The 16,110-nt window shown below is 39.3% G+C and overlaps 1 protein-coding gene across 1 annotated transcript; it reads right to left on the reverse strand.

Moving 5' to 3' along the window:
• Window positions 1–3,326: 3,326 nt before the first annotated feature.
• On the reverse strand, window positions 3,327–5,928 carry LOC114650982 (olfactory receptor 10A2-like). The gene is made up of 2 exons (XM_028800938.2): window positions 5,796–5,928; window positions 3,327–4,425 (listed from the first exon to the last, which is right to left on the reverse strand). The coding sequence occupies exon 2, from the start codon at window positions 4,406–4,408 to the stop codon at window positions 3,437–3,439; it is 972 nt and encodes a 323-aa protein (XP_028656771.1). The 5' UTR covers window positions 4,409–4,425; window positions 5,796–5,928; the 3' UTR covers window positions 3,327–3,436.
• Window positions 5,929–16,110: the final 10,182 nt, after the last annotated feature.

The following is a 16,110-nucleotide window of genomic DNA, read 5'->3' on the forward strand; positions in this document are numbered from 1 at the left end:
TTTTATACCTAAACTTGATTCACATTAAATACAAAATAAAAAAAAAATTGAACAAATACCTGGACCATCACAAAACAACTGGCTGACAAAAGGACTAACACACCATTTGGGTTTTAGTGAGTCCAGTGAGCCTGACTGCATATTCATAATTTCCCTAAAATGTAAGAATGAAATTGTAGTTGTTTCTCAGATTCACGTTGGTACCTACATAAAATGATTGTAATGGTAATATTATAAGGGTCTCTAAAATATCTGCAGGGACCAAGTAGAACATCCTTTTTCTGGGGAAAAAAGTGGAAACCTGCAAAAATTGCACAACTGGAAAGACAAATAAAAGCTTTTTTGTGTCTAGTCTTGAAAGTGCATGCACTGCACACTCATATTATGCATATGTCAGAGGGAGTTCTTTATCCTTACTGTAAATGTCTGAATAGTCTGAGTAACACCTAGGTATTTGGGACAAACAACAGTTGAAACAGCTGAGGCTTGAAACAGAAGAATGGCCTTTTATTTTATACACATCACTCTGTCCAGACAAATTTACAATATTCAAATTTATAACCAGAATTTGAAGCTTTGGTCATGAAATCTAAAATGACTGGATGCTTTTTTCCACAAAATAAGAAAGAAATAAGTTCAGAATGCAATGTCACAAAAAAAAAAACCTTAAGTAGTTTTATTAGGCACACATTCCCCAAAAAGAGGTACATTTTTATACTAAAAACTATCAGCTAACTAAAACACACCTCTCAAATAGTGGGAAACAAAATCAAAACATTACTGAAAAATTGCATTTGACTTTTAAAACTGGTTTAACTTCTTAAAAATCAGTTAAGGTACTGAACGTCAGCATCTCAGCAGCACCAGAATATTAACTCTGTCACTGAATTGAGGAAAGTGGGCAGGTTTCATGTCTGTTCTGCTGTATCTATGTGACTTAGTTTGAAAACAAATGAACAAAGGCTGGATGGCAACAGTAATATACATTACAGTAGGACAATAACCAGCAGTGAAATGGACAAATATTAGTCCAATATATTATATAGTTACAATATACAACCATTATCAAATCATTCTATGGATAACGTTGAGATTGAAGGTGGAATTTTGACTTGAACACTAAATGGCATTTATTTTTCACTCCTGAGCCAACCAAGTGCTGGTCTGGCTTTGTGTGTTAGCGCACCACCCTGCTTAAAGGAGAATCTTCAAATCTTGATGCATTTTTGTATTCATTGCATCATCTTGCTCTGAAACCCTAACACACTTCCTAAATACGCAGACGTGACATGAGTCAGCCAGAGATTCATTAGGGGCTACAAGCTTAAAATGAAATGTCTTTTTGGGATTCTTTTTGTTTGAAGGAGTCACTGCAGACATGTCAGCTCATCCTCGATTAACAGATAAACTAGAGAGCTGGTAGTGTTGCAGTCTAGCCATTCATTTAGTGTTTATTCTGGAATGCAGATGGGGTAGTGCAGCAGACCTGCAAGTCTCCATTCTTAATAGTCCTGGTACAAAACTTAAAGTCTTCTAAAATGGGGCGATACCCACTTCTCCTGCAGAAGCAGGTTTGGTAGTATAAGAAAAATAAATAGAATGATTTAAATATGAATTAATTTAATTGTATTATTTATTCATTACTCAATAAATTCTGAAAATGCACTTCACTGCATTTAGAACTGTGCAAAATAAAGTAATAAATAAGTTCTGAAGTAGGAATGTTTACTTCAGTAATTAAATGACAATGCTGCAAGAACCAATTGTCATTGGCACTGACTAAAAACAGAGCCATTGCTAGATTTCAAAGAATTTATAAATTAAACTTTCCTTCAGATCGATTGCATAGTATTGCTGAATTCCATCGTTATTAAGATGCCTGTAATATTGCTCGATAATATCATGCCAGAAAAAACTTTTAGGACTTTCAATTTTGTCATTTTTTTAAACTACTTACATTATTCCTGAACAGGGTTGCCAGGATGCGCTGGAGCCAATCCCAGCTGGCACTGGGCGCAAGGCAGGAAAAGTCCCCTGGACAGAGTGTCAATCCATCACTGGGCCAACACACACACGCATTGTGAGATTTGCCCGGACACCATCAGACTGATACTGCATCTTTATCCAGCATACCTTTTATTTTGTCTTCCACAACAACACAAGTCACAGTCCTGCACTCTCACAGTGCCTCTAGCCCCAGTCACCCTTCTCCTGGGCCTTCTTTCTCCTCGTTCCTGGGCCATCTGTCCTCTCTCTCCAGGAGCTTCGTCCTGCTCCTGCTCCCGACTCCAGCTCTCTGACAGGAGGGAGGCGGCTCCCTTTATCCTCACCCGGATGAGCTCCAGGTGCTCTACCTGACGTCACATCCTGGTGTGGCGGAAGCATCAGGAGAGCACCCGGAAGCACTCCGGGTGACCCTGGAAGGATCGTCCTCCATGGGTTTGGCGGAAGTGAATAAGTCCCGGGCTCCATGAGGCTCAGGGCACCCTCTGGCGGTGACCAGAGGCCCCAGCAGTCTTGAGCCTCCCCGCTCCTCTTCTGTGGGTCTCTTCTACTCCAGGGCGGTTGCCCCCTCGTGGCCCGGAGGACAAACAAGCCATGAGCCAGTCCCTCCAGGTGTCCTGGCCGGGTCTGACCCCCAGCCGCGTACCACAGCATACACAAATCAAATCATTCAAAAGGGCCAATTTGGACTGTGTGAGGATACCAGATGACCAGGAGGAAACCCACTCAGACACAGGGAAAACAGGCAAACTCTATGCAGGGTGAACCCGGGACACAAACCCAGGTCGCCTTACTGCGATGCATTTTCTATTTAGCATGTGTATATTTGTTTATTGTTTTTTTTGTGAAATTATATAAAAACGATACACCACAACAGTAATGAAATTTATATAATACATATCTATCTGCATTTTATTTTCTGCTTTCTTGTTAAGATTGCAGATTGAGGAGCTCAACACTGCATGTGGAATTACCAGGGATATAAAAAATCTTGTAAACTGGATATTAAAGCCTCAACTGGAAAAGTATTCATCCATTAATTTCTAAACTTGCTGCACATAATACAAGGTTGTGTGGAGCTAGAGCTTAGATCAGCAACACTGGACACAAGGCTGCAGTCTTCTTTGGACAAGATGTCAGTCCATCACAGAATTTAAAGTTCCAAATTAACCTAACATTATAGTCTTTGGAATACTGGTGGAAACCAGGAGACCCACAGAAGACCAAAAGAGTACTCACCGCAGAAACTGACCAGATTGGGACTCAAACCCAAGTTGTGAGGCAACAGCACAAGCTACTGAGACTTTATGTGTAGTCTCTTTGAAAACTATTTAATTAAGTAAAACATAGAAGACAATACATTCAAAGGTTAAAATATTTTTGGATACATCATTTACATAATTTTAATTCATGAGCTTCAGAAAATCATCTCTTAATGCTTCATAGTGTCCAATTCGGCAGTTCTCCTTTTGTACCTCATTTTAACAGCATTTAGTATTTCTTCTGTTTTCAGCGTGTAGATAATAGGATTTAAAAGTGCTGGAATTGTAGCAGAGAGTGAATTGTTGAAAATTCTTGCATTTTGATGGATACCAGAGATCATCGAAGCAATATATGTTCCTGATATTAGAATATAAAATATCGCAACCAATATTAAGTGGGATGTACAAGTCAACATAGCTTTTTGTCTTCCTTCTGCAGATGCAATTTTTAACACTGCATTCAGTATGGCTGCATATGAACATATAATTATAGTCAATGGTGCAAAAAAAACTGATGTCATAGCAATTCGAGCCATTATAAAATTTGGATAAGTATCATTACAGGCTAAATGATACACAGGTCCATGGTCACAAAAATAACTGGTTACAACAGTAGATTTGCAGAAGGAGAGACGTGTAATCAGTGCTACTAATGTACCCACAATCATAAAGGCGAGGAACCAGGCCATTCCAAGTATTTTTAACATTTTTGTGTGATTTACAATAATGTGATACCTTAAAGGGAAACATATAGCAACAAATCTATCATAAGCTAAAACTATGAGTGAAAATGATTCCATTGCTGCAAAGAAATGAGAAAAAAACATATCAGACAAGCAAGCTTCGTAGGTTATCACCTGAGCATCAAAAAGAAATGAATGAATCATTCTAGGAATAACTGTACTGCTGGCAAATATATCAACTATTGCTAAATGTACAACGGCAACATACTTCGGGCTGTGAAGGCTCTCTTCAACATAAATCAGCAATATAATTAATGAATTTGCTAACACCGTTAAAATGTAAATAAACAACAAGAAGATGTAGTAATAGTTTGAGTATGGCATACCCAAAAAGCCGGTAACAAAAAATGTCTGGGGACGAACAAAAGTATCATTGCTCTTTGAAATTTCACTAGTCATTTTCTGCTTTCTGTGGCCTGTAAGGAGGAAACAAAAAAAAGAAAAAATAGCAAACAATTGGTTACAGAAATGTAATAAGAAACGAATTGCTTGAGAGCTGATTCACTCTGAAAATATTTTATTGATATAGTCATCACTGACAAAAACACAACATCTCACAACAGATTGATAACTATTGAAAATCGTTGTTTTATAATATCCCTTGTAAAGTTTTGACGTACTGCTTGAGTTCATTTCTTTAGGATGTTTGACAGTAATGTTGTCCAAAGAAACAGAGAAATTCACAATTCAGAAAAAACATAACAAAACATATAAAGAACACATTACAAGAATAAAGTGTGATTTAAAGAATAGGAATAAAGCTAACATAACAGACTGGAATAACAACATATTGTTCTACCAAAGAAAGAAGTCAATGTGTCCTAACAAAGCATTTGAGGGAAAACTTCAAACCCAAAGTCTTTCTTTGGAATTTATTTAGTCTGTTAGTACAAAATACTAGAAAGTAATAACAGAACACAAAAGAGTTTAGAAAGATACTCTGTGGCCTACACACTAAATAAACAATCAAGTATATAGTATTTAAAAATGTAAACTTCAATTATTTAATTATCACTTCAATGAATAAAAAACTAAAATATACAGTATATGAATAATTTCAACATCAGCACAGTAATAAACATAATTATATTTTATGTATATATTGCATTTGTCTATTATTTCATTTATAAAATTCTGTCAAATGTGCATAACAATCTGTGCTTATAAATAAAATCAATGTGATAATTTGTTTATATTTTCTGCTTTTTTTGTATATACTTCATAGAATGCAATAAGAAAGCAATCCAAACCTCACACACACACACATATATATGTGCATGGTTTAAAAAAACAACATCTCTTTCAATTGTGTTTTCTGTTTTAAAGAGACAAAAATACACATATATTGTTGTTTTTTAAAGAATGTTCCAAGCAAAAGAAGGAAACTTCCACTTATTTCATCTGCAAGTATTTCTTGACATGCAAATACTATACATAAAAATAAAAAAATAAAAGTGATTAAAATAGTACTCAGTTGAATTTCAGTTGTGTTGTACAATAATTAACACTTAGATGTACATAATATCTGTTAATATTACAAAATACATTTGAATTATAATAATATAATTATATAGCCAATTACTTAAATCCTTTCTTGTGTAGAACTGCCTAAACTAAGCTTGAATTCCTAGTAACATTCAGTGCAAAGTTATTTCATTCTTATAAAGCAAAAACTAACACCCAAAGATATTTCCTCAGATATTTTTTTGAATATTATAAAATATTGCATTGATAAAACATTGGTAAGCGGCAAAGAAACATAAAAAGCTGCATGATCAAACTGTACCTGTCTAGGACATGTGCCTCAGTAAGATGAACAGCAGCCCTTAAACGACCAGATTTATAAAGGATCGACTGTAATTGGAAAAACTGCAACCCAAAGGGACACAATTAGGCTGACAGTTGTGTTTTCATTGCAAAGCTAACTATGCCCAAAGGAGGAATAGTAATACTGTAGCTGTGTTTACCCAAAATTACCAAAGTTCTGCAGCTTCAGAATGCCTCAGGGGATTCTTGATGCGTTGAAATGATTCTATAGTGAAAATATCTTTGTTTTACAAACTTTAGTAAAAGTTCAAAGTAAAACAGTTCACACAAAAATACAGAAAAGATTGGTATTGCAAGAAAAGAAAAGTTCTGTTTAAGGCTTATATCTTGTTTGTTTCTTTAAGTTCTCCCATACAGTTGAACCATTTCTAAACGGTCAAAAAACTGTATGCTTATCCCATTTTCATACATTCAGTCCCTGCTAGCAATGGGACCTATTCTAAACAAGAACAACTGACTTAATTAACAAACAGCATCTGAGATATAGCAAGAAAGATCTAATATTAACTTACAGGGTATAAAAAACTGTTCCATTGTCTATGGTAATGAAAGAAAATTATGTTGTATTCTAATCAAGCAAACACTAATATAAGTTTAACTCTAAGATTGGCTCTTACAAATACATTTCTGAGAATGTAGTATTTTTTAATATATTTTAATTTGGGCACGCAAATTGTAAGAATGTATTTGAAATTGAACTATAATTTTAACTTTCAATCTTTTTTAACAATAAACACATTATGCGATAATTGTATTTAAGTGAGCATTACAGGGTCAAAGTAGTCTGGCAGTGACATACTGTATATTTTCTTTTTCCATTACATTCCATGCAGGTCAATCAGAAGTCATTTAATTCTATAGTAATTTATGACTTTATGAGATGATATATTAGATGATAATTAATATATTTGAAAAACTATAATAATAAACAAACACATAGAAGGGAGTGACTTAAGGCCATTATGGTGTCAGTTTAATCCTCCTCTCTAGATAGATAGATAGATAGATAGATAGATAGATAGATAGATAGATAGATAGATAGATAGATAGATACTTTATTAATCCCGATGGGAAATTCACATTCTTCAGCAGCAGCATACTGATACAATAAATAATATTAAATTAAAGAATGATAATAATACAGGTGAAAAAAACAGACAATAACTATGTATAATGTTAAATATTAACGTTTACCCCCCCTGGTGGAATTAAAGAGTCGCATAGTTTGGGGGAGGAACGATCTCCTCAATCTGTCTGTGGAGCAGGACAGTGACAGCAGTCTGTCACTGAAGCTGCTCTTCTGTCTGGAGATGACATTATTTAGTGGATGCAGTGGATTCTCCATAATTGATAGGAGCCTGCTGAGCGCCCTTCGCTCTGCCACAGATGTTAAACTGTCCAGCTCCATGCCAACAATAGAGCCTGCCTTCCTCACCAGTTTGTCCAGGCGTGAGGCGTCTTTCCTCTTAATGCTGCCTCCCCAGCACACCACTGCGTAGAAGAGGGCGCTCGCCACAACTGTTTGATAGAACATCTGCAGCATCTTATTGCAGATGTTGAAGGAAGCCAGCCTTCTAAGGAAGTATAACCGGCTTTGTCCTTTCTTGCACAGCGCATCAGTATTGGCAGTCCAGTCTAATTTATCATCCAGCTGCACTCCCAGATATTTATAGGTCTGCACCATCTGCACACAGTCACCTTTGATGATCACTGGGTCTATGAGGGGTCTGGGCCTCCTAAAATCCATCACCAGCTCCTTGGTTTTGCTGGTGTTCAGGTGTAGGTGGTTTGAGTCGGACCATTTAACAAAGTCATTGATTAGGTCCCTATACTCCTCCTCCAGCCCATTCCTGATACAGCCCACGATAGCAGTGTCATCAGCGAACTTTTGCACATGGCAGGACTCCGAGTTGTATTGGAAGTCCGATGTATATAGGCTGAACAGGACCGGAGAAAGTACAGTCCCTTGTGGCGCTCCTGTGTTGCTGACCACAATGTCAGACGTGCAGTTCCCAAGACGCACATACTGAGGTCTGTCTTTAAGATAGTCCACGATCCATGCCACTAGGTATGAATCTAATCCCATCTCTGTCAGCTTGTCCCTAAGGAGCAGAGGTTGGATTGTGTTGAAGGCGCTAGAGAAGTCTAGAAACATAATTCTTACAGCACCACTGCCTCTGTCCAAGTGAGAGAGGGATCGGTGTAGCATATAGATGATGGCATCCTCTGCTCCCACCTTCTCCTGATATGCAAACTGCAGAGGGTCAAGGGCGTGTTGAACCTGTGGCCTAAGGTGGTGAAGCAGCAGCCTCTCCATGGTCTTCATCACATGTGATGTCAGAGCAACAGGCCGAAAGTCATTCAGCTCACTAGGACGTGATACCTTTGGGACTGGGGTGATACAAGATGTTTTCCAAAGCCTCGGGACTCTCCCCTGTTCCAGGCTCAGGTTGAAGATGCGCTGTAGAGGACCCCCCAGCTCCGATGCACAGACCTTCAGCAGTCGTGGCGATACTCCATCTGGACCCGCTGCTTTGCTGGCACGAAGTCTCCTCAGCTCTCTGCTCACTTGCGCTGTTGTTATTATGGGTGGGGATGTTTTTCCTATGCTGGTATCAGCAGAAGGATGTGTGGAGGGTGCAGTACTCCGAGGTGAGAGTAACACCAAGGCAAAAATTTCAAGGCAAGATTCTGAAGTTGCGAGGCAATGCTGCCTATCACTGCACTACCACAGCCTCTCTGTAAACTCGCAGTCAAATCCAGATGTTAGCGCAGTTACTGTCTTCTAGAATCCATAATATATATTACTGATTAAAAAGGCATTTCATATCAAGCCCAGAATTTCCAATATTCTTTTTAAGATCATTTGTAACTAAGAGTCTCTCCATTTCTTTGGTCTTACAGATTTAAGTGGCAGCAGCATAGGTGGAACATTGGGCAACACTGCCACATCATGGAAATGGTGTCAAGGGTTCAAATTCCATGTCCACCTGTTGCCTGCGTGGAGTTTTCCAGTCACTTTCTAAATAAAGTGCAGGCTAACTGGTAATTCCAAATTGGTCGCTGCTTGTGTAAGTGGGACCCTGTGCTGCAATCTGCAACCAGTGACCATTCCACCTAACATAAATGTGTTGAAATCATTGCTCATTGTTCCCAGGCTTCATCCCAGAGGATTCGACACTGTAGGTCTCATGGACAGCTGAGGTACCTGCCTTTATTCCAACATCACAGGTGGCTGCATGGTGCCTCGGTCACATGTTGGTTGTGCAAAATTCCACCAGAGAAGAACCAGAAAAAAAAGCAAAGAAAAAAGTCGAGATTGGTAAAGATTGCAACTCTGTGAAGAATATGATCATTCTATGCATGTATAGTCTATTAGGAGTACAACTAAATGTAGCTATGAGAAAGCCAAATTAAAAAAATGTGTCTTTTAGCAGTTTTTTAAAATGTTCCACAGTATCAGCCTGATGAATTTCTGTTGGTAAAGTTTCTTGTGCATAACAGCAAAAGGCAGCCTCATCACTTCTTTAAGTATTAAAGAACATTGCCTAACCTGTCTTGAATTCACGGGCTTGGGTATTGTGACCAGTGGGGAGTGCTCTTGAGTCATTCCCTCACATAAAATGACACACAGACACCACACAGTTCAGTCATAAGGATTTCTACTTATAGGAAGAAGGATTCTGGGGACACACAGGGCACAGATTACAAAAAGACAGAACAGAAAACACTCGCCTGTCTCCACAATGCATAAGTATTCAGTTCCTGGCATACCTTTTTCTCCTCTCTCTTGTCTCACCAATGGTACTGATTGGTTTCTCTCCTTTTTCACAACTTCCTTGCCAGGCGAGCCTATGCCTCCACTTTACTCCCAACTCTGAAGTCTCCTGGCAGAGGAGAAGGAGGCTTATTTTAAAGTATAGTTCCAGGTCATTCCTGACTCTTTGGGAGAGATACCTCCATCTACTTAATAGGAGGAGGCTTCTTTTAAAGTGTAGCACTTGACTACTTCTGGGATCAGGGCCAACTGGCTGACCAACAGTTCCAGGTCATTTCTGACTCTTTGGGAGATATACAGTACCTCCGTCTACTTAATGGGACAGACACAGCTATTTGGCTGCAACCTGTTTGTAGCTTCCTTCTGCTCGCTTGATGCTGGGAGGACTAATAGACTTGTCTCCAGTCCTCTTTTGGCCACTTTCACTGCTCCAGATCAATCCTTTGAGTCTCACCTGGGCAATGGTCCCAACCAGCACAAAAAATGTCACAGCTCATCTGATGACAATAAACATTTGCTGACATTATAATTACTTCCAACTGGAAACAACGTTCTAGAGAAGGCAACACAAGAATTCTGCTGGAACGTGTAAATCTGTGATACGGCAACACTAACATCTAAATCAGGGTGAGACGTCAGGAATTTCTAGAATGAAGTCTAGAACAAACAATTGTACTTCAATTGTAAAAATTCCCCCTCTATTTTTATAGCTAATGAAAGATTTTATTTTTTTAAGAGACTAACAAATTAAATTGTTTTTGATTTGAAAATTGACAAAAATCAAATTCTTGCTTAGAAAATCTGTTCAAAACCTTTTGTAAAATATGGCATTAAATAATAACATTTTAGAATAAGCATTTATAAAGGGAGAAAAGGAATTTTCCCTTTGTTTTCTTTGTTTCTGTGGACACTTTTTGTGACTGAAGACAGAGAAGAAAATTAAAATTAGTCAAAACCTTTTATTAATACATACCAGGCAAGGGTAAAATGTCAGAGAAACACAGTCCTAGGACACCGCGCTTCATCTGCCTCGAGCGCAGATGTCCTTGTTCTTTTATACCTTTCTAATCTCCTGATCGTTGACCACGTAAGCAAAAAATAGCGTCCTGACTCATTGTACTTTTCCAATTTTGTAAAGTCATTACCCTAAAGGTATATTTTCTTGTCACACACATCATCAAAAGAAAACTTCCAGAAAGTATACATGCTTTTTGTCACGTATGCAAAACACAAACAAGTTTCATCATTCTGTCCTATTTTCTGTACACACATACATTTTGTTCAATTACATCTTTTTATGTTTTCACACTCCTCCCTTTTTGAACAAAATGATGTGGGCAATATAATTCTATCTTGAAATGGTTGATGAAGGGGAAGGGGGAGAGAAAGTGGAAGAAACTATACGAGACATGCGCTCCTCATGTAGCATATATGCCCTTTCCATAGAGGCGGTAAAGTACTTAGATATTATATAGCGAAACAAAGGGATAATACAACAACCAAACAGGAGGAGGAGACAAAATGTCACAACCAAAGAAATGAAAACAGATCTTATCCATTGTCCCCAGGGATTTGTAATGCCAGAATTAGTGGAAAGTTCTTTAGAGAGAGCAGTAAGGCCTGCCAATGCACGAGTTATTGATCCATCTGGCGCGGTATTATTTGGAATATATGTACAACAAGCATCACCAAACATAGCACAGACACCTCCCTTTTCCGCAAGTAACATGTCCAGGGCTAGACGATTTTGCCAAGTCATCAGAGAAGTACGATCAAGCTGTTCATGTATGCCTTCAATAGCGTCTTTGGTGAAGTTCAGCACATTCATGAGAGGCATGTCCTTTTATGATAGAAAACCGATTTTTCAAACCGTATTTTTGGGCCTCAAAAGGTTGATAACCCCAGTCCTCAGTTCCAGTGTTAGCAAAAACCCATTGCCAGTTGTCGCAGTCACTTCCCCTCATACACACGTATTTGTCAGATCCGGTCCACTGGGCTTGTCGACCAGTCCCACAGTTGATAATAGAGCAGAAATCAAACTGCACTGATGTGGTAATTCCTAACGGGAAAGTCAAGGTGACCAGGGCAGTAGACAAGGGAAAAGAAAAACATAGTAGCACAGCAATCAAGGGTGCCATCTCTTGCAATGTGAGGCGTGAATCCAGGCAGGCAGTCCTTCAACTTTCACGGCGTGTGGTGTGGATAGAAGAATTTGGAATGATCCTCTCCACCTAGGCTGATGCCAGTGTTTCCTTCAAGTATCTCGAACCAGGATCCAGGTGCCCAAAGGAATTGGTAAATCCTTGGAAAGGGGGCTAGTCCTCCAGGTTTGATTAACCTGCTGGTGGATTTCCTTCAACGAGGTTCGCAAACCTGCAAGACTAGAGAGAAAATCATTGTCCACAGTATGCAAATTCACATTACAACCATGCCAACGGGCATGGGACGTCCGGTCAGAATCTCAAACGGCGATAGTCCCAGTTGTCGGTGTGTCCGTCCCCTTAGTCCCATTAAAGCTAAGGGTAGTGCATCCGGCCATGATAAATTAGTTTGTTCACAAATTTTTGCGAGTTTAGCTTTTAAAGTGCCATTGCATCGTTCTACGATGCCTCCGCTTAGGGGATGGTATTCACAATAGCCAGGTGGTTAATTCATTTATAATGGAGTTCACAAAATGAGTGCCATTATCTGTTTGTAACTTTTGAGGGATACCCCATCTTGGAATAATCTCTTTAATTAGTGCTTTAGCTACTGTTTTGGCATCGCTGTGTTTTGAAGGGAAAGCCTCTATTCATCGGGAGAACACATCGACAATCACAAGACAATATCGGTACCCTTTAGACGGGGTTAGTTCAATGAAATCCATTTGGAGGTGTTCAAACAGACCCATTGGATTAGGGGTAACGGCGGGACTTACCTGGGTACCTTTTTCCCACATTAAACTTTTGACATATTGCACAGCGTCTGCAAAATTGCTCTGCATATGTAAAGAAACCTACAGCTTCCCAATGTTTTTCAACATCTCTTTTACAATTGCATTTCATTCATAGAATAAAGTTTTCTTTCAATTGTACTTTATTCACAGAAATCTCTCACGCGAGGTTGTGCTTAAAGGTTATCTATGCAACATACTTAAACGCGTCTTTTCCTTCATGCTTATTATTACAACTTCTCAGGCCGCAAGCTGGTATCACTTTCATTAAATTAGGAATTCATCTTACCTCAGTTTCATGCGCGCTGTGTTCCAGATCATGAAACATCCGTGGCGAAATTTTAGCCCAGCGGCAAACAAGGAAAAATCATTAAATTTTCCCGTGGCGAGCTGTAAATTCCAGCGACAAACAAGGACAATCCACTCGGGGAAATCACGCAGCACAATTCCACAACAAGAAAGCATTCCCAACAACAAGAAAGCATTCCCATTACGCGGTCACAAAGAACATTCTGACTTAACAAGGAAAACATACGTGCTTGAACCTTTATTCGTATCAAGTGTGCTGACCACTGCGTCACCATGCTCTTCCTTTATAGTACCTAAAATACACAACTTCCATTCATATCACAATTAGAATATTATTAAAAGAGTATTTTTCCTTCAAACTTGATCAGGGTTTAAAAGGAAAAATATTTTGTATATTTACAAGCCTTAAACGAAAGTGGAGACATTCATTTGCGTTAAACCAATTACACAAATCGATAATTATCTTTTTCAGTTTTTAGTTAGAGCTCTCCAGTACTGGTCTTAAATCCCCTTAGTTTCCATAGTGCTCCATGATCATGGCAGACTCCAAAAGCATACCTGGAATCTGTATAAATTGTTACGATCTTACTAGGATAGAATGTACAGCGTGAGGCACTTTAACTGTTAGGGGGCTCATGAGAACTACATCCGTGCTTGCTAATACAGCTTCTGTTGTTGCAGCCACAGCACGAAGACACGGAGGAAATGCTGCGGCCACTGGATCCAGTTTTTTTAGAAAAAATAAGTCACCGGTCTTTGTTTATCTCCATGTTGTTTCCATGTTGTTGCGTCAGTACTGCATTCATAAATCCCTGCTTTTCGTCCACGAAAAAACTGTGGACACTTTTTGTGACTGAAGACAGAGAAGAAAATTAAAATTAGTCAAAACCTTTTATTAATACATACCAGGCAAGGGTAAAATGTCAGAGAAACACAGTCCTAGGACACCGCGCTTCATCTGCCTCGAGCGCAGATGTCCTTGTTCTTTTATACCTTTCTAATCTCCTGATCGTTGACCACGTAAGCAAAAAATAGCGTCCTGACTCATTGTACTTTTCCAATTTTGTAAAGTCATTACCCTAAAGGTATATTTTCTTGTCACACACATCATCAAAAGAAAACTTCCAGAAAGTATACATGCTTTTTGTCACGTATGCAAAACACAAACAAGTTTCATCATTCTGTCCTATTTTCTGTACACACATACATTTTGTTCAATTACATCTTTTTATGTTTTCACATTTCTTTTTTCCTAATTATTTAAATTAGCAATGGGAAGATTCACAATAAATTAGTTGTCAGCTCAGCACAATCCATAATCAAGGTTTCTCTTTTTGAAAACTTAAAATTAAGGATAACAACTGAAAAGTTATGATTTATTTTTCAGTTTGCCAGTTACCCCTTGATGATTTGCACACCTTTTGAACTTGATTCACATGATATACAATATTTTAAAACACAGCATGGAAGATCATAAAACAACTGGCTGACAAAAGACTAACACACCGTTTGGGTATTAGCGAGTCCAGTGAGCCTGACCGCGTATTCATAATGCCCTGCTGCTGTATGGAAAGAAGTCTCAATTGATTTCTTTAAAATGTAAGATTGAAATTATAGTTGTTGCTCAGATTCCATTTTGTACATACACAAAATACAGTCATGGCTGAAATTATTGGCACCCCTGGAATTTTCCCAGAAAATGCACCATTTCTCACAGAAAATTATTGCAATTACAAATGTTTTTGTATATACATATGTTTATTTCCTTTATGTGCATTGGAACAACACAAAAAAACAGAGAAAAAAAGCCAAATCTGCCATCATGTCACACAGAACTCCAAAAATGGGCAGACAAAATTATTGGCACCCTTTCAAAATTGTGGGTAAATCGTTTTATTTCAAGCATATGATGCTCGTTTGAACTCACCTGTGGCAAGAAACAGGTGCTGGCAATATAGCAATCACACTTGAAGCCAGTTAAAATGGAGAAAAGTTGACTCAACCTTTCAGTTGTGTGTCTGAGTGTGCCACACTAAGCATGGAGAACAGAAAGAAGAACAGCGAATTGTCTTAGGACTTGAGAGCAAAAATTGTGGAAAAATATCAACAATCTCAAGGCTACAAGTCCATCTTCAGAGATCTTCATGTTCCTTTGTCCACTGTGCACAACATAATCAAGACGTTCACAACACATGGCACTGTAGCTAATCTCCCTGGACGTGGACAGAAGAGAAAAATTGATAAAAGACTGCAATGAAGGATAGTCCGAATGGTGGATAAACAACCCCAATCAACTTCAAAACATATTCAAGCTATACTGCAGACTCAGGGTGCAACAGTGTCAGCTCGAACTATCCGTCGACATCTGAACAAAATGAAACGCTATGGCAGGAGAGCCAGGAGGACCCCACTGCTGACACAGAAACATAAAAAAGCCAGACTGGAGTTTGCCAAAATGTACTTGAGGAAGCCAAAATCCTTCTGGGCGAACGTCTTGTGGACAGATGAGACCAAGGTAGAGCTTTTTGATAAAGCTCATCATTCTACTGTTTACAGAAAACGGAATGAGGCCTGCGACGAAAAGAACACAGTACCTACAGTCAAACATGGTGGAGGTTCCAAGATGTTTTGGGGATGTTTTGCTGCCTCTGGAACTGGATGCCTTGACTGTGTGATGGCGCCGACTGTTGAGGCACGCCGTCAGCCACTCTGGCTTTTGTGTTTCTTGTTACTCCTGCTTTTTTCTCGGCTTACTTACTCCTGTGATGCTCTTCCTGACTCGATCATTCGTTATGATCGCTTCACCCTTTTGGCTCTTCGAACGAGTGCGGGGGTTTCTCGACATTTGACTCCGGAGTTCAGTCAAACCTTTGGCCGACTGTTTGAGGAAGTCCCGGCCTTCCTCGTCACTGTCCACGGCTTGGCCGGTCGCCGATGGAAACGCCGCCGCCGTGGGAAGCGTGGAGGCACCAGGGCTCGGCTCCGAGCCTCCCGGATCCTCTCTAGGAACAACTCTCCTGGCTCCCAACATGAGTCAATGCTCCCGAAATGCCTCTTGCCCTCGGATGCTCCGGTACACTTCCCTGCCTCGCTCCGTCACCGCCGCCGGGGAGTGAACTTTAACAACCTACGCCGCATCACGACAATGTCAGCCGCCACGGCTGGTGCGTCTTTGTTAACGTCGTCCCAGCCGGTTCGTTTTTCACATCCCCGGCTGGATTTATTTTGTGGAATGAATTCTAAGCTGCGTAAAGT

The sequence above is a fragment of the Erpetoichthys calabaricus genome, chromosome 4 (genome assembly GCF_900747795.2).
Source record: "Erpetoichthys calabaricus chromosome 4, fErpCal1.3, whole genome shotgun sequence".
NCBI lineage: Eukaryota > Metazoa > Chordata > Cladistia > Polypteriformes > Polypteridae > Erpetoichthys > Erpetoichthys calabaricus.